This window comes from Salminus brasiliensis, chromosome 15, assembly GCF_030463535.1.
Source record: "Salminus brasiliensis chromosome 15, fSalBra1.hap2, whole genome shotgun sequence".
Classification (NCBI taxonomy): domain Eukaryota; kingdom Metazoa; phylum Chordata; class Actinopteri; order Characiformes; family Bryconidae; genus Salminus; species Salminus brasiliensis.
In genome coordinates this window covers 22,218,663-22,237,022 of record NC_132892.1, presented here as the reverse complement: position 1 = coordinate 22,237,022, position 18,360 = coordinate 22,218,663, and the positions used below count along the sequence as shown (strand labels likewise).

Below are 18,360 nucleotides of genomic sequence, written 5' to 3'. Positions count from 1 at the left end.
TCTGGAGCTAAGAGGGTAATGGAAGCTTGTGAACTCATAAATAGCCTCATGCAAAATCCAAAGTACAAGAAACAAGACAGAAGTGTTAACAGAATATTTGGAAAACATTGTTGCAGCGGAAGTACTCCGGCTTTAGTAGAGCTCAGTAACACTGAGATAAATAACCGATCAGCACAGTGATTTATCAGTCTACTCAGGCTTTAGCAGAACTCAGTAACACTGAGATAAATAACTGATCAGCACAGTGATTTATCAGTCTACTCATGCTTTAGTAGAGCTCAGTAACATAAAGCATAAAGATCTGTGGTACTTTTGGATGTGCTATCTGGGAGTAGCACTTAAATGTTACATAATAACTGCATAATATAATACCACAAATGTATGCAACAGTAGCAAGGCCTTTTCGCAGGCCAGCATTAATTACTGCTCACAGAATCATGAGGTCAGCATGTGTACTGTACACTCTGCCTTGAGTTGCATTCAATATCTTCCTTCGCCATTTTAAATGTTTAATTAAATATGTCCAAGCAAATTACAAAATGAACAAAACACATCTGCACTGAATGCACAACATAAAAAAAACCCACATTCTACAGGCCTTCAGTTGTATTTAACATGAGAGTAAATCGAAAATGGTGCTTTGTGTAATGTATTTAAGGAATATCAGCAATATGGAAATGACTCATTTGAGCTTTGCTTATGCTGCAGAAGTGCATAAAGAGGTAATCAATGGCCGACCTTGTCTGCCGGGTGACGAGGTGTCAAAAGCACCAGGCTTGGGCTGTGCAAGCCTCTTTTTTCCATCTGAAACATGAAATTAACAACATGCAAAGTGGATGTTGGGGGTGTTTAGTTTCATTTACTGCACGTAATCTCTTTCTCTGTAATAATAAAAGACAGCGTGTGGCTTTTTCTGCTTAGTAATTGACTTAGGACTTAAATTAAAAAGCTCACTGCCATAAGGTGTGCTTTAATCTTATTATAGAGTAGGTATTATGGCTCGCTGAGAGTCTTTTACTGCTTTAATCAAATATAATCTTACCAAATAAGACCTTTTTTGCCTTACTGCATGTTAAAATGATTTCCTGAGAAGGAACACTAGAAATGCACCCATAGAAATGTAGTTATTACTGTCATCATTTGGTGTACTTTTGACATATATTACACACACACACTGCTAGATCACAAGATCTCAACTACTGCCTGTAAAAAGATGCCTAACCTTTTCATTGTCTGTAGAAATGGAATCATGGTTAATATAAGCAGTTAACTAATGCAGCCACCACCATGCTTCACGGTGAGGATGCTGTGTTTGTACCTCTGTTTGGTGTCTGCCAAATATAGCGTCTTATGGGTAAAAAGCTCCATTTTAGTCTCTTTAGAATCAATTACCAGTTGACCTTGGAGTCTCCCACATGCCTTTGGGTGAACTGTAGTTGAGCTGTAATTCTCTTTGCAGTTCGCCAAGAAGCTTTGACTGGGAAGAACCCGGGCAACAGTTGCTGTATGCAGAGTGTTCCCCATCTCAGCTGCTGAGGATTTAAACTCCTTAGTTAAGAGTAGAGTACTCATAGATCTCCCTCACAAGTCTCCTTCCTGCACAGTCACTCAGTCATCTATCATTCCTGGCTCCACACGTCAGAGGGGGGACTTGGCTTCCTACCACAAAGCAAAAGCCACCCGAACTCCAGCTAGAGCCCCCCCCCCCTCGCAGTCTTCTCCCAAATCATCAGAAGCTGAAGGCATTATCCATTCTCCAGCTAAATTATAGTTTTAACTTAAATTCAAGGGATGTTCAGTGACTTGGAAATTATTTGTATCCATCCCCTGAATTGTACTCTTAATAACCCTTCTTCTGAGTAGTGTGGAGTGTTCTTCTTTGGTCTTCATGGTGTATTTGTAGCCGGGAGTACTGATTAACCAGTGACTGGACCTTCCAGACTGGAGTCTTTATAAAACAAGCACTTATAATTTAAATTTACATAATTAATATCAACAAATGACTAAAACAAAGTGAAAAGTAATGTTTAAAATGGTACTTTGAACAGGATTTCTGTGCTCATTTTAGAGAGCTACAAGTAAGAAATAATTAGAATAAAATATGAGCGACATTTCAAGGCGTATAAACCATGGGGGACCTTTGAAAGTTTGAAGCAAAAGCATTCTGCTTTTCCACTGCTGAGGCCAGCCTGGTTCCCCTTGGGGGTTCACTAATCAAATAAGGCTCTCTTGGAAGCTGGTTAACAACAGGCCATGCAAATGAAGTAGGGAAGCAAAGTGACTTTCGGGTTCAGCCGCCGCTCCTCTGGGACAGAGAGCTTATGAGTAAATAGAGCCTATGACTAAATTCCATTCCATTTAAGTCCTACTTCAATTACTGACCTGAAGAAAGCTGCACACCATGCATCTTTTCTTTAGAAAAGGACAGTATGCACAAAGAGAGACTGACAAAGACCACAAACACAAGATCCATGAATGACTGGATGGAGGTTATGGAAACTTTTGACACTGAATGACATTGCATGTTAAATTAATAATGCATTAAAAGGGATGTTGGGGGAAGAAAAAAACAGTCAATTCCCCTGAGTGAAAAAGTGATCCCCTTTCAGTTACATCCCCCCTAGCAGCATCACATGCAACTGAACACTTTTGTTAAGTGGTATTTTAGCATCTTACAAGAGCACGTAGTTTTGGTTGGGTGATTTGGATCATTGTCTTGTTGCATGGCCTAACGTCAAGACAATGTTAAGTCATCTGTCCATGAGCTGAAGCTCTGTTTTAATTAGTTGCAGAAAAGAAAACAATCCCTTCTTCACACATTCAGCAGGACTGAGTGTTTTTTTTTTATTAAATATAAAAATGTTTTTTACATTGTTGAGGTTTTTGTTCCCTCAGGGTGCTCCTCATGCATCATTAGGTTTTGTTTTACCCCTTAACCTTAACTCCACATCTTATTACACACTGAGGTATATTATTCAGCAATTACAGGAACTTCTGTACAACCTGGTGGGGCTATTCTTTGGTAATAGAAGTTTGTAATGACACTTTCAGCCTGCGAGTGGGCTTTTTTAAGTGGTGTACTGTAATTCAGTGTTTGAAATGTGCACAAATTCAGAAATTCAGGGGGGTCAGCACTTTTCCACTGCACTATTCATCTGCGGACTGTTAACAATTTTGCACATTTTACCAGAGATGGGCAGTAACTACTGATGTGTACTTAGCCACATGTACTCAAGTACAGTTCTCTAGCCATCTTCAAATGCTAATTCTTTTATTGCTTCCCTTTATTGAACACACTGTTCTGGTGTGATGTTTGGACTCAAGTGCAGTTAAATTATTTATTTAAATGATTCTACCCCTTTTTGGGGGTATTACTTCATGGTACAGGTAACAGATGGTGAATGTCTTAAGTCAATACAAGATTGGTGCTTGGTGAGACTGTGACTGAGCTCAAACTCCCAACCTTGGAAATGGGAGCCCAGTGTGTTTCCACTGCACCCCACAGCTATGAGAGGTGGCAATATAAAAACTGTTTAAAAGCTATAAAGAAAAAAAAGGTATAAAAAAACAAAGGAAACACCAGGAGTGGTGTGCACTCAAACAAAGGATGATCTAAACCCTTTTTCAAAACAAACTAATTTCTTTTTCTAGTTTACCTTTTCATCACTGATTACAACAAACTCTTTCTTTTCAGCTGTTCACAACTCAAACTCTTCCTTCTTTAACATCAGCTTTTCTTCACTGTTCACAACTTAAACTCTTTTTTTAGCTCTTGCTTTTCTTCACTATTTGCAGCACAAACTCTTTTCTCTTTCAGCTCTTTCTTTTTTTTTCTGACTCTTCACAACCTAGACCCACTATTATCGTTCACCCCTCTACAAAGGTGTGACGGGAAACTGTGTTTGGCTGGGTGTATTTATACCGTGCCACACAGGTGGGTCTGGTCAGCGTTGATTACCGCTTGGGCTTCTGGGGCTTGGAGTTCTTTGCTCTAGCTCCACCAGCTTTCCTACTGTGCTGGCCAGGCCCCCTGCTGGTGGCTCACGGTACACGCTGCCTGCTTACTACAAAGAAAACCATGTTTTTACATAGTTTTACATTTTTGTGACAGTTTTTTTAAGATGTCTTACACTGGAGACATCATCTGCACAGTCTTGTGGTTACTTCTGATGCTTATCATTTTGTTTTGGACCAACAGAATCCAAGAAAGTAGTTTGTATGAAGTTAGACGCTGATGGTAAGGAGCTTTAATGCAGTTATTGTTAGAAGTTATTCAATACTTTGCTGCTGTCCAACGAAAAACATGTATCTCCATTTTTGCCTGTTTTGTTTTCTTCAGTGTTTGAACACTAGCTGTTCTCTACACTGTGTAAATAATTCAGGGTGAATAGACCAATAGATAAGATATTAGTTAAAATTAACATCCATTTAAAGTTGAGAACATTTTTTGCCTTCTCCTGTAAAGTCACCAGTTTGGAGATACATGTTTTCATTGGAGAGCAACAACTTTTACTTTTAAATGTCCTCCCAAGGTGGTTTTTGAAGATACTTCATTATATCACTGAATGTATGCTTACTTTCTCCTTATTGTCTTGCATAGTTATGATTTAGCACAGTATTACCCACCACCTGTTACTAACCCATGAGGACTGGGGATGGGGTCATAGCTTCAGTTCCAGTAGGTCTATATGCCAACAAGTTTAATTACAGTACTTTATGCAGATTCATTCAGCAGGTGCCAAAGAATACATTTAGTGAGCTTGTGAGCGTCAGTTGTTCTCTGATGTATAAATAATGAGTATGTGTCTTTTGCTGGGGTGGAAAATTTTCAGATGATATTTTACTAGCCTATTTACAACCCTTTTATCTTGCCTCAGAAAGAGACTTGCTGATTATTTTTATGGTGGACTTGAGCTCTGCTTTTATTGACTGGGTTGTGGTACTGTGATGCCATGTAGAACAACATAGTTCCTTACTGTAACAAGAAGATTGGGATTTTCTATAATGGGGGGGGGGGGGGGGGGGGGGCACAGAGTGCTGCTAGTTAAATAAAGAGATTAGCTTTTAGCCAGCTAGGTCAGCTATTAGTTTAGCAACTAGCATCTACCTGTTACCGAAACATCAAATAAGCTGTTATGATACTGTTTCTGATGTTATTAATACTGATACTATTTTTCTTTTGTAGTCAAAGAAGGTAGTCCGTTTTTTTGTGGAAGAAGGGGACAGGGTAAGAACTTCCATCTTCAGGCAGCTGCATTTTGTAGTAGTAACATTTTAAATCCAAATATCAAAATATCAAAATACTTCCTTATTGACCTTCCTTCTAGCTATTTATACTGGTTTAATGTAATTTAGAAATGAGAAATAAATGTTTGTGGTAAAAATATCTAGAAATGTATCTTATAATATTCTGAAAAGTAATCTCAAGGACTTGATGATATCACTTACCAAGATATCAACTTGAACGGTAAAGTGGCTCCTAATTTCGTAGGGTGTCCATATGCTTCAGTTAAAATTCTCCCTTTCCCTGAAGGTGATTAAGCACAGTGAGCTGTCTGCTTGCTGGCTTTGCTGTCATTTTTGGTCACTGGAGACTGTAAGCATGTGTCACACTGGCATATCTGTGGCTGACTGCTTGGGAGCTTTGGAACCATACAGGTGACGGTGGATTGCACTGTGAATTGGACTCGTTACAGTAATACCACTGAGGAGGAACAGAAACCAAATAAATGTGGTTTAGTTTTCTAGTAGCTTTTTCTCCTGTGAAAAGATGCCATGGTCCACACAGAGCTCAAGAACAGTTCCTGCTACTGCTTTGTTTGGTTAGTCGAAGAATATATATTCTTGTGAAATTCCACTGTTTTTGAGTTTTCTAGTAAATTAGAAGGTAAAGGTGTAAAAAATGTCATTTAGAGTTCCTTGGTGTGAAAAGTTGTGTTCTAGAGAAACGTAGAGTCAGAACTGTTCACATTGGTGATGATAGAAACCAGCAAGTGTTTAATGCATCTGAAAACCACCTCATTTTAGAGAACAGTTTAAAATAGAAAATGCCTAATGCCTGAGATCAGTTTAGAAAATAGGGTTTGGCCTGAAATGTATTTTTTAATAATCCATATACACTGTTCAGCCATAACATTAGCACAGGTGATGTGAATTCTCTCAAGCAGCAAGTGAACACTCAGTTCTTGAAGGTGATGAGTGTGTTATAAGCAGGCACAATGAGCAAGCATAAGAATTAGAGTGACTTTAACAAAAGCTAGGTCATAACATCTCCAAAATGTCAGGTTATGTGTGCAGTGGTCAGTACCTACCAAAAGTGGGTCAGATCTAATGTGGGGGTACATGCAGGACTGTTACGGTGTGGTGTGGGGTTTGGACTCAAGTGCAGTCAGAATTCGTTTTATTATGATGAAATGATAAACTTATGGTGTGTGCTTAGTGACTGTTGGGCTTGAACTACCAACCCTGGTAATGGGAGCCCAGTGAATTTTCACTGTGCCACCACAGCTGTGAAAGGTAGCAGTATAAACACTGATCATAAGCAACACAAAAAGGTGGGAAAACAAACAAAGGAAAACCAGGAGTGACTCAAACTAAAGACAACAACTCGAATGCTTTTCTCTTTTCGCTGTTAACAACAAACTCTTTTCTTTTTTGTTCACAACTTGAACTCTTTTCACTTTTCTCTTTTCTGTTCACAGCTGTCTACTTTTCTCTTTTCTGTTCACAGCTGTCTACTTTTCTCTTTTCTGTTCATAGCTGTCTACTTTTCTCTTTTCTGTTCACAGCTGTCTACTTTTCTCTTTTCTGTTCATAGCTGTCTACTTTTCTCTTTTCTGTTCATAGCTGTCTACTTTTCTCTTTTCTGTTCACAGCTGTCTACTTTTCTCTTTTCTGTTCATAGCTGTCTACTTTTCTCTTTTCTGTTCACAGCTTAAACTTCTCTTTTCACTTCACAACATAAACCCACTGTTAGCATTCGCCCCTCTACAAAGGTGCAATGGGGAAGTGTGTTTGGCTGGGTGTATTTATACCATGCCACACAGGTGGGCCTGGTCAGCGTTGATTACCACTGGGAATTCTGGGGCTTGGAGTTCTTTGCTCCAACCCCACCAGCTTTCCTACTTTGCTGGCCAGGCCACCTGCTGGTGGCTGGCGGTACATGCTGCCTGCTCACACAGGACATTGTAAGGCAAAATAGTCCGCCCCCCCCCCCCAAAAAAAAAAGAAAAAAAAGAAAAACAATGAATAAGCAGGTGTCCCAAAACTTTTATCCATATAGTGTAGATCTTTACTGAATTTCTCAAGGACAGTGTATTCATTATTCAGAAATCATTACTTTTTCACTATGATAAACTCATCTCTGACTTTTAGTTACTTGTCAATTACATTCTCACCCCCTAATAATCTGATTTCACTTCCCAGCCCTTTCCTGATTTCACTTCCCAAGGACCCTCAGCCAGTTACTGCATTCTTTACAACACTATTTACACTATTATCTAAAATAAGCATGACTTAAACCTGTTAGCTAGAGTGAGCATGTTTTAGACCTGTTAGCTAGAGCAGTAAGCACTAACTATTAGCTGGGGTTGTCTCTGCATTAGCATATTAACCATGTTGGCTTGGTTTAGCCCATTACTACTGCTTTAGCAAAGTTAGCATGCTAGGCTAAAAGTAACTTTATGTTCAAAATATTCATACAGTGTAGTCAGGCACATTCATATATACCTCTGTCTTTTAAAGTTTCTCCCAATGTCTATGATTGACAGCTTCAATAGGAACAATTCCTCCGATAACACTGTGTGAATTGCGACCCGAAACCGAAGTAAGTAAGATCAGGACAGGGGTGTATGATTAAGCTCCACACAGATGCATTAAAACCCATACTCTGGCATTAAATGTACAACAAAAAGGCTTGTTGAGGTATTGGTTGGGATATGCAGTGAGCTTCTGTCAGTGTAGGTGAAGCATATATGGATAGTATGTATATGGCTGCATATGTGTGGGAGGCTGAATCTGCGCAATGTCAAATCTAACAGCAATGTAATGAACTGTGTATTTAATTTCCAATTCAATTTCAAAGCAGGGAATAAAATGGCCACACTTGATTGACACGTCATTTGTCTTTATCTATACGTTGTAGATTACTTCAGCAAATTACATAGTGTATTTTTCTTTTTTACAAATATTGTAAGAAAATCAGAACACATCAACATATACTCCATTTAATAAGAATAAATATGATTGTAAATGCATCGAACGGAAAAACAACACACAACACAGGGTCAAGGTCGAAGAAAGAAAAAAAAAAAAAAAACATTGTACACCTAAATTCATTATAACTTTTATATAAAAGCTTTACAGTAATAAATCTCTCGTCTTCTACAAAAATAATCTCACTAACTCTTGAGAGGGAAGTGGGCTTTTCATTGATTCACTGCTACTGCTTGTCCAGTTGCAGCTTTGCGTTGCGTGATGTTATTTGAAACGTCTTCCCTCGCAGCCAATACACTGGCCTTGTTGTTCTCCATCAGCTTGGTTTAAGAATAGTGGACCTCTAGGGTCCTGTCAGTGTGAATATGATAGTGGGGTTTGTTTGAGTGGGAAGGGTTTTGAGTTCAGATTTCGCTCAGTTAAGCCTAAACGGTTGGGTTGGCAGATGCCTTGAAATATTTGTGCATATGAAAGAAAGGAAGCCAATGAATGAATCATGCAGTATTTGATCCAGTCAGTTCCGTATCCCATTGCTGGTGTTTCTAGCCCGGATCACTTGTACTACTCAGATGGGATAAGATGTACCTAGTGAAAGTAACCCCAGATGATATCAATACCATAGAAATTCAATGCTGGTAAATATTCTGTTAAAGTCTGTGTAAAACAAAGTATTTTCCTTGAGGTATGCAAGAAAGCATCTGCAGCCTAAATCAAGCTAGTGGTCTACATTATGGTCTACAATTCTTAAAGGCCAGCAAAAAGGGCTCAGTATAATATATATATAATAATATAATATATATAACGTTTGCTGACTCTTAACACAAAAGGGGGCTCTTTTTGATTTACATTTACAGCATTTAGCTGACGCTCTTATCCAGAGTGACTTATAAGGTTACTCGTATTACAGGGGTGGGCCAACGCAACGTTAGGAGTCTTTCCCAATGACTCTTATTGGTGTAGCGCAGCCTAGTCACCCAGACCGGGAATCGAACCCCAGTCTCCCACAGGGTGTGGTATCTTACTGGGCGGTAGTGGTGTTTTCCATTGCGCCACACCAACCACCACTATATACTGATGCTATATAGAACAATTTACTACCATGTTCTTTAAAGAATCTGCTACAAAAGGCTTTCCAATATAGACAGAAACCAATGAAGAACCATTAAAGCATCCTTTTTTGTCGTGGTTTTGTTTATAATCATGGTCTTTACTAAAGAACCATAGTAGAGTAGTTGGGGTGCAGCTGTACTCTCAGCTTGGGTATCCTTAGCCAGCAACCTCTATGCTATAAGTGGCCACTATAAATAGTAGTACTCATTAAAAAGGATTCCTTAAGGGTCTTAGTAGAGGTACTGGTTCTGTATGGACACTATAAAATATATCTTTTCCTAGATAAAGGGTTCTTCAGATTGATGGAAAACCGATGGTTCAGTATAGCACAAAAAGGGTTCCACTATCATTCCACATCAAAGACCCTTTTTCAGTATTGAAGAGGATAAGGGTGTAGGAATTGAGGTCTACTAAATCTGGCAACAACAGATGAGCTGAATCATTTCACAGATTCCACAGATGTCTTATCCTGTGAAAATCAGCCATAAATATCACAGATGTTCCATGGTACCTTTCCTTCATGGACATACCGCATCTTTGGAGAACTCATCCCGTCTGAATAGTACTTAAGTGTTATTTGCTTGATAAGCACTTCATTATTTCACAAGCTTGTGTCATCCTCTCACAAATCACATTACGGATAACACCGCTTTTGTACACAATGATATGATCTTTACTGAGATATCAGGATGTGGGCTATTATGTATGAATTTGTGTCGTGTAATGAAATTATGATGGGGCCATGGTTGTCAAAACGCATCGACACTGAAGGATAAAGAACAAAATGCCTCATAAATTCCCTTTAAAACATGCAGCCTCTTCAGACGGTTCAGTGATAAAGACATTATCCACTTACAGTACATTCATCAGCTTATGAAAATACAAAAAAGTTGTTATATATACTTAATGGTTTTAAAACAAATGCACCCACACACACTCAGCAGAAATAAGACAACTATTTGCAGTCAGTAATATGCAGTTATAGACATGGATAGGCCTTTGTTAGGGTAAGATATTATCCTTATGTTTGACTGTGTCTGCTTAACAGTAATTTGCATAAGCAGCATAAAATAAAAGAGGATTATATAAAGATTAAATATTTAAGTAATGTATGCAAATACTGGTATGGTTTATTGATGCTTAAGAGGTTACTGTCATAGACACCTAAAGTCTGAACTCAATAATGAGGGAAAATAAACTACACTCCAAAAAGGAGATATAAAGAAAAATAAGAATATGAAAAGTATGTAAAGAGTATGGAAAATGAAATAAATAAAAGTAAATTAAAAGTATAACAATAACTATGACTAAATAATATGGATAATATATATAGATAAACATGGAAAAAAAAAATAAAATAAGTACGAAGAAAAGTAAAAGAAAATTTGAGAAATAAAAAAATAGAAAGGAGCAAAAAAAGAAAAAAGTAAAAATAACTTCAGGAAATAAAAGAATTAAAAAGGAGCAGAGGATGAAAAAAAGAAAAAAGAAAATAATTGAAAAGGAACAGGATAAGTTAGAAAATAAATATAAAATAAATGTATTGAAATAAGAAATATGAAATTTCTAAAAAACTGCTTTGTGACAACGTCAGTTGTAAAAAGCCTCATACAAATACATTTTGAGGGGAATAAAGAGAAAAGAGCTATAAAAAAAGGTAAATAAAGCAGAAAAAGAAAAAGAAAGGGGTAAAATGAGAGATAAAAGAAAGAAGAGGATTCTGAAGAAAGTAGAACCTCTTGTTATCTATTGCACATTTTAAAAGGGTAAAACTAAAGGTAGCCTAATATCAAATATTAAACCATATACTCACACATTCATATCTGTCAAATAGAGTGTACAGTTCACTTTTGGTATGATTATTTAGAAGCAGTAAAGGAAAAAGTGCATGCTGTGTGTGTTATTCTGTTGAAGGGTACAATGACAAAGCAAGTTAGTAGCTCAAGAAGAAGATCTGAAAGGAAGAGAACGAGGTTATGAATGTTAATGACTGGCGAGTTCAGAGATGACCTGCTTTTCCACAGATAATTACATTGTCCATCAACAGACTGATCGCACTCTCCACACAAATCAGTTCACACACTTATATACAGTATCTTGCTGTGTAGTTGCAACAGGATTAGAACAGTAAACCTGCTGTTCCTAGCTTAGGAATATGACCAAAGGTTTGTGTTTTCTTTTTTTTTTTTACAGTTTTCAAACCAAACAAACAAAAACTACCTGTGCCTAAATATACCACAACACAAAGACAACAAAAACAGACCAAAGGGGGGAACTCTAATAAAATCATGATAAAAAAAAAAAAGCTTTACAGAATAATTATCTAGTTATCTAGTTTAATAAGGTTCTATAGGAAATTTAGGCCAGAGTGAAAAATGAAAGTATACAGCTTTTCTCAGTTAGAATTAGAATCTAATTCAGTCAAAGTAATTCATAATATACTGATTGAAGTTTGTTACTTAAATTGTCCCATATTTCGCAAACACATTCATGATATACAAAATAAAAGTCATTTTTTATTCTATATACTGATGGAGAATAATACTGTACTGCTCTGATTCGGTAATACTCTAAAGCAAATGGGTGTAAAAGACACTTAAGCTGAAACCAAAAGTTATTTTTCCCTTTTTTTTTAATCCCACCCACCCTTTTTTAAATGATAATACATGCTGGCCTTTCCTTCTAATTGCATTATGTATTTGTAATTTTTATAAATAAATGTCCTTAAAAATGTTCTCTTATTGGATAGACATACGTATAAAAACCTGTACACAGTTTCTTCTGGTATTCACAAAGCACAGTAAAGTGTCAATGTCCAACATGCACAGGTACTGTATAAAGCTTAAAACCTTTGTGTCTGGATGTTCAATGTCCTTTGCATGAGAGTCTGGAAACTCAGACGTCGATGTATGTAGGAAGTTCTGTCGAGAATTTGACACGTGGGTGAGGCTTAATGCATTCTGCAAGAGAGGTAATAACAGGGACGGAGGAGTCAAACTCTATGGCATGATGCAAAAACATTCAAATAAACAGAATGGGCGCTTTGTGGTCACCATCAACCATCCTGAAGTACCATTCAAACTCCAAACACTTTCCATTTCACCATGTCTGTCTACAGGGGTTGAGTTGTACTCAGAGTTAAAAGATGTTTGGGCTGACCACTGCTCTTACTCCACCTGCTGGACACAAGAATCACTGCCCAGTGTTTCCAGCTTAATATTGGACCAATACTACTATTGTATAATAGTATAACATTACTACTAATTTAAATGCCTTTATTATGCTGCTCTCTTGTTTTGCTGCTGTAAAAACTGACTTTCCCATGGGATAAATGAAGTGATCCATCCATCCATCCATCCATCCATCCATCCATCCATCCATCCATCTATCCATCCATCTATCTATCTATCCATCTATCTATCCATCTATCTATCCATCTATCTATCCATCCATCCATCCATCCATCCATCCCAGTCCTAGCTTTTACACACCTTTAGCTAATAACTGATACCAACCTGGACCAGGTGGAGAAGCTGCGTTGCCCTTAATCTGAGTGCATGTGTTTATTGCAATTCTGGAGAATATGCATGGGTTAAGTAATTGTCGATCCAAATTTTGTTGGGAATTGGGATTTTTTTTTTTTTTATTTGGTGCACAAATGCCTAGCTGATAGTTTCAGGCCCATGCTGGAGAATTCTGAGGTCCTTCTTTTTCATTATTTCAATCATTATGTGCAATGTACCAGTAGCATGTAGCTACCACCACCATGAAACAGTCAAGTCCATTATGAGTGTATGTAAACTTCTAACCAATATACCTTTGTAACAATTACTCTGCAAGTAAATCTACATATGACATGATGATATGACATTTAATAAAAATGAATGAATTCTGTTTGGGGCAGAGTCCTCAGACAAGATGAGCATATGCTGCAAGCACCAAAAAAAAAAAATTGTGCACATACTTGTGGAGCACTGCCTGCAACATATGTTGCGGGAGAACATACGCACCGATGGGCTGTGTGTTGACCTCAGTGTCCAGAGGCTCCGGTGAGGTGATAAGCTCTCGCTGAGAGCTGCAGCTGGGGGTGCTCTCCGTCGGGCTCACTGGACTCCGGATCATTTCTTGCTCTTTTTCGTCCTGCATCGCCGCATAGAGGTGGAGGCCTGGGATCTTCCTTGAGGAAAGAGTTACAATGAGATACAGGGGGAAGGTAAACGTCTGGCACTAATTAGAAATAAGCGAGGGAGTTTGCTGGAGGACTGCAAACTTCAGGAAGAGAGGAGACTTATTACTGGATGACCTGATGACATACAGACACTTCAGATTTAGTTTGGCCTCTTTAAAGGCTTCTTTTCAAATGCTTGAAGCTTGTTTCTAAGACCAATATAAATAATTACTACATTCTATTTACTATGCATAGATAGATAGATCCAGTTGTAAGAATCTTTTAAAAGCACCTGGATTTTTTAAGTGAACCCTTAAATGTATGAACCCGTAGATCCTGTAAATCTAGAGATAACCTGTAGATCCTCCAAACATAGTGTTGTGGATCTGTGCTAAACAATAACACTTTTCCCTGAAGCAAAGTGAAACATCAAGGTGGTCTTGGGCAAACATAATACCATGGGTTGATGTACAACCAGGTCTTTAGAAATGCTTTTTAGCTTCATGCATCTTTATTAAACTTCGGAGGTCTGCTTTGTTTGCATCGATGTGTGGTTTACCCTAACCAATGTTTCCTGAAAAGAAGAAATTTGTCAGTATCCAGAAACCCAACCTCTTCCAACAACATTATCTTCTTCACTGAAATACATTTTACCAATAAGCTCTTGAGGAAGTCATTAACACAGAGGTTCACTTCACACTGTTTCTAGCCTGCACTGTGTATGTTTACTCAATTAGTGTAATTAGTTTAGTAAGGTTTTTTATCAGTAATCAATGCAGAATTCAGATCACTCCAAAGGGTTCACTTTTTCTTGCGATTGTAGATGACTAAATCTTTCAAACAGCTGAGCTAGGGAGACATATCCCTGTGGCTATCATCCTGATCTCTATCTGCCATATCTGTAATATACAGTGAGGTAGAATGAAAAATCATTTTGACAAGTTTCCCTGCAGAACAGTATACGTCTTGCCTCGAAACACTTAGCAGAAGACGATGGGCAGCTCCTGAATGACCTGTCCATTCTCTTCTATAATAAACATGCTTTGGGATTCCTTTCTGTTCTACTTCAAAATGATATCCGGTGGTAAAGATGTCTAGATACAGATCAGGCTTGATCTCTCTTTTGTCTTTTGATTAGCAGGCATAGAGGTTTCACAACATGGACGCAGGCGGCATTCTCTTCAGGACTTCACCTCAAAGATTTGTAATAGAAATGATCCAAATCGCTGACTGATGCTCAAAATACCAGTTTCCTGATGCGCAGAAGTGTCAGTGTTTATTTACTACAGCAAAGACCTCGCTAAAGCCAAGCTGTCAAGAAACTTCATAGTTTAGTTCACGCTGTCTTCCCTTTTGTCTTCTGCTTTCTGTCTCGGCTTGCTAGATCTTGTCTTATTGTTGACCCCTCCTGCTCTTTTCTCACCCATCCGACCGGGGGTGCCGGTGTAATAATTTAACATTTCATAAAGGTCAGCTTGCGAGGCCCAAAGGGCTAAATATTGATAATGTCTGCAGTGCTGACTGACATTTCCAATTCGCTGCGAGCAACTTAGACAAAAGGAATCTGAACGCCTTCCAGGAGCACAGGGTGAGAAATATCACCCGGGCAGTTTGACGGACTGTCATATTTAACTGACAGGGGCCATCATAGTTAACAGTTAGAGCGGCCAATCTGTCTAGACTGCCTGAGGGAAGTGCACTGTCCAAATTACGAGTGACCCCTGTGATCTCTGTGCAGTTTAGCCTTTTATCTTGTGAAGGAGGAGGTTCAGGGTTCAGGGCTTAATAGTCTTCCAAGCAATGAACTATCACTCAAGACAAATTTCTATCACCCCCTCTGCTGGTTTGCTCTATACTTAGCTTAATTTTGTTTGTACAGACTTTACAAAGCAGCAGGTCATGTGGGGTGTTCCCAATATGCATTGGTCAGTACCAGAAGGGGTTCAGAAAGAATCCACAGGTGAACCGGTGACAGGGTCATGGGCACCTCTGGCTCACTGATATGGGAAGCTCTACCTCACAACTTACAGAACTTAAAGGATCTGCTGCTAACGTCTAGATTAGCAGATCAGATACCACAGGACACATTTAGAGGTCTTGTAGAGTTTATGCCTCTGTTGTGGACAGATGGCGTGGAAAGGGGGACCTACCTAATATTAGGCAGGTGGTGCCAATGTTATGTCTGATCTGTGTATTTTACAACTAAAATAAAACTGAATACCTATAGATGATGTTTGTTTCTTGTTTTTATATACATTTTCTTGCAGTGGTTGAATATGAATGTGCATCTTGTTTTAAATAACTAGCTGATCATCAGTCTACAAGTTTCTGGCTTGGTTGAATATAAATTGTGGATGTGTGCTTCTCGTTTAGAGCTGAAAGTTTAAACTAGCATCACGATAATAATAGCTGTAATAGCTGGATGGAAAATCCCAGCACACAGCGGCCAGTAGTTAAAGCAATTAAAATTAGCAATGGTTTAGTTAAGTACATCCTGCACATCCTCTGGCAATGTTACTCTGGAATTGATAAAAATGCACCCGGAATTATATACATCAAATACATCAAAATACAATATTAAATATAATAAAAATTAAACAATCTTTGTGACTACAAAATAATTCACAAACTTTAATATAAGTTCAATGCACCATGTTGTATATATGATATATGATAATTTTACAAACCCTAAAATTATAATGATATATAATTAATTTAATAATTTTAAGTATCAATGTTAATAACAAATAATGAATAAAATCCTGGATTTCGAAAAGTGAAAGTGAACAGGAGATGACCCAAGGCCAAGTTTAGGCACATTACCTTTTAAATTTATAGATGAGGAACACGGCTAAACCCACCACCACCACCGACAGGAGCATTAGCATGGCTGAACTGCTGTGATTCTCAGTGGTGTCCACTAGAGGTGCTATTTAGAGAAAAAACAACAGGTCATGAATATAATAGCCGACTGTGAGTTTTAGTCAAACAGCAAGTTGCTGTTCTGCTACCAAGTTTTTCTTCTTGTACACATAATCTACAAACAAAGTATTTGTAAAAATTAGCAGGGATCACACATTGATCACTGCTCATCAGCATTGTGCAACTGTTAATCTGAGAAGAAATTAAAGGCATGCTAAACTAAACATAGAAATGAAATAAAAGTAATATAATGTATTCAATTATTATAATTATCAAGCTAGTTGTTATATATATATATATAACAACTAGCTTGATAATTACATATAATATTTTTTATTATAATAATTGAATATATATATATATATATATATATATATATATATATATACAAAAACATAATATATAAATATATTGCAATATCTCTTGCAAACAAAAAAAAAACTTATTTAGGACAATCAAATATTAGTTTGTGTTTTGGGGCAGGGGTGTTTACTGACCTGCAGATAAGTGTGCAGCGTAGACTGTGATTTGAACTCCTGGTCTTAAGGTAAACTGTACCTGGTTCTGGTTCAGTGCTCCCAGAACCAACTCCAACAGCTTGAGGAGAGAAAGACACAATATATGGTAGAAGTGTGTACAACTACCTAAAGCAACATCTAAAGTCTAGCAAGTTTAATGAAATAATAAAAGATGTAAAAATAACAGCAATATTAGGCCAAAAATTCCTAAAGTACATCCCGCACGTATCAGCACAGAAAGGTTTCTCTTTTTAGGAATCTTTTTGGTCTAAAAAAAATCTGCTAAAGCTATCTGCCAGCTGGCAGAAAATAAAATAAAATAAGAAACAGCCTGCCCTTGTAGCGTCTTTAGTTCTTTTTTCTTAAAGTTTCTCCGACCTTCAGGATACATCATCAGAAGAATGTTTACCTAGTTTTGAAACCAGAAAATCTCACTCTAGAGACTTTTGTGGCACTACTGTGGGATGTGAGTAGGTATTTAAAAGAAGATATAGAGATAGTTGCATTTTTCATTTGGGTCAGACAAATATATCATTTAATTTTCATGGGAGATGTAAAAAGACTGAAGATTGCTAGAGAGCACCAGGAAACACCAGAAAAACAATATACTTGGGACAGAGTCCAAAGTTTGAATTATTTGGGCACACCAACTGTGAAGCATGGAGGTGGAAATGGTGTGTATTTGGGTTGCTTTGCTGCAGCAGGCCCTGGCAAGCTTATAAGCTCTCCATCACAGGATCTATTACGAATGATTTATTATATCAAAGGGAGATTGAGGAAAATGTGAGATCACTTGTACAAACACTGACAGTAAGCAGATGTGGGCCATGCAACATGACAATGACCCAAACATTCCAGTAAATCCACCAAGGATGGAAAACTCTTCTGTTTTATGTGTTTAGTTATATTACCTCCATCTCTCAATATTGTTCAAATGAAGATCAAATGCTCATATGTTTAATTATGTATAAAAAAACAGGTGTTCAGAATTTTTTACATGGCTGTAGGTGCAAATGACATTGAGCACAGACTAGCATTTAACAAGGCAATGTTCCTCGAAACAAACCCTCTACATATTGACACTACCTCCACCTTGAGGCTACCTTGGCGCCAACCTTGAGACTGAATCCTAAGTGGACATGAAAAATGGCTGATTTGCTGCCGTACCTTAACTCTGTATCTGTGGTTTGATATATGGTGGCTTTACAGTGCAGACTAGCTGTATTTGGAATATCGTTTGCGTCTCGACAGACATGGCAGTGCCTTTCAACATATATCAAGCACATCACCTTGAGTCAGAAATAAAGATATATGAGATGGGAGGGAACTCATTTTGGTCTAATATCTCTGTCTCACACACACACACAGACATAGCTGATGATATCTGCTCAAGCTGAAATCCTGACAGCAGAGCTTAACTGGAATGTT

At 37.8% G+C, this 18,360-nt stretch overlaps 1 protein-coding gene across 3 annotated transcripts in view; it reads right to left on the bottom strand.

Moving 5' to 3' along the window:
* Positions 1-10,803: 10,803 nt before the first annotated feature.
* The window catches only part of sorcs1 (sortilin-related VPS10 domain containing receptor 1), a 262,548-nt gene continuing 254,991 nt past the window's right edge, over positions 10,804-18,360 (bottom strand). Inside the window, exons 24-28 of one of the 3 annotated variants that reach the window (XM_072656709.1) lie at positions 16,912-17,011; positions 16,316-16,421; positions 13,335-13,501; positions 12,174-12,284; positions 10,804-11,278 (exon numbers count right to left, since the gene is read on the bottom strand). In XM_072656709.1, the coding sequence (XP_072512810.1) occupies positions 12,220-12,284; positions 13,335-13,501; positions 16,316-16,421; positions 16,912-17,011 (438 nt within the window). In that variant the 3' untranslated portion in view covers positions 10,804-11,278; positions 12,174-12,219. Of the gene's footprint in view, positions 12,285-13,334; positions 13,502-16,315; positions 16,422-16,911; positions 17,012-18,360 lie in introns of those variants that run through there. The other 2 variants (XM_072656708.1, XM_072656710.1) reach the window with 2 other exon arrangements.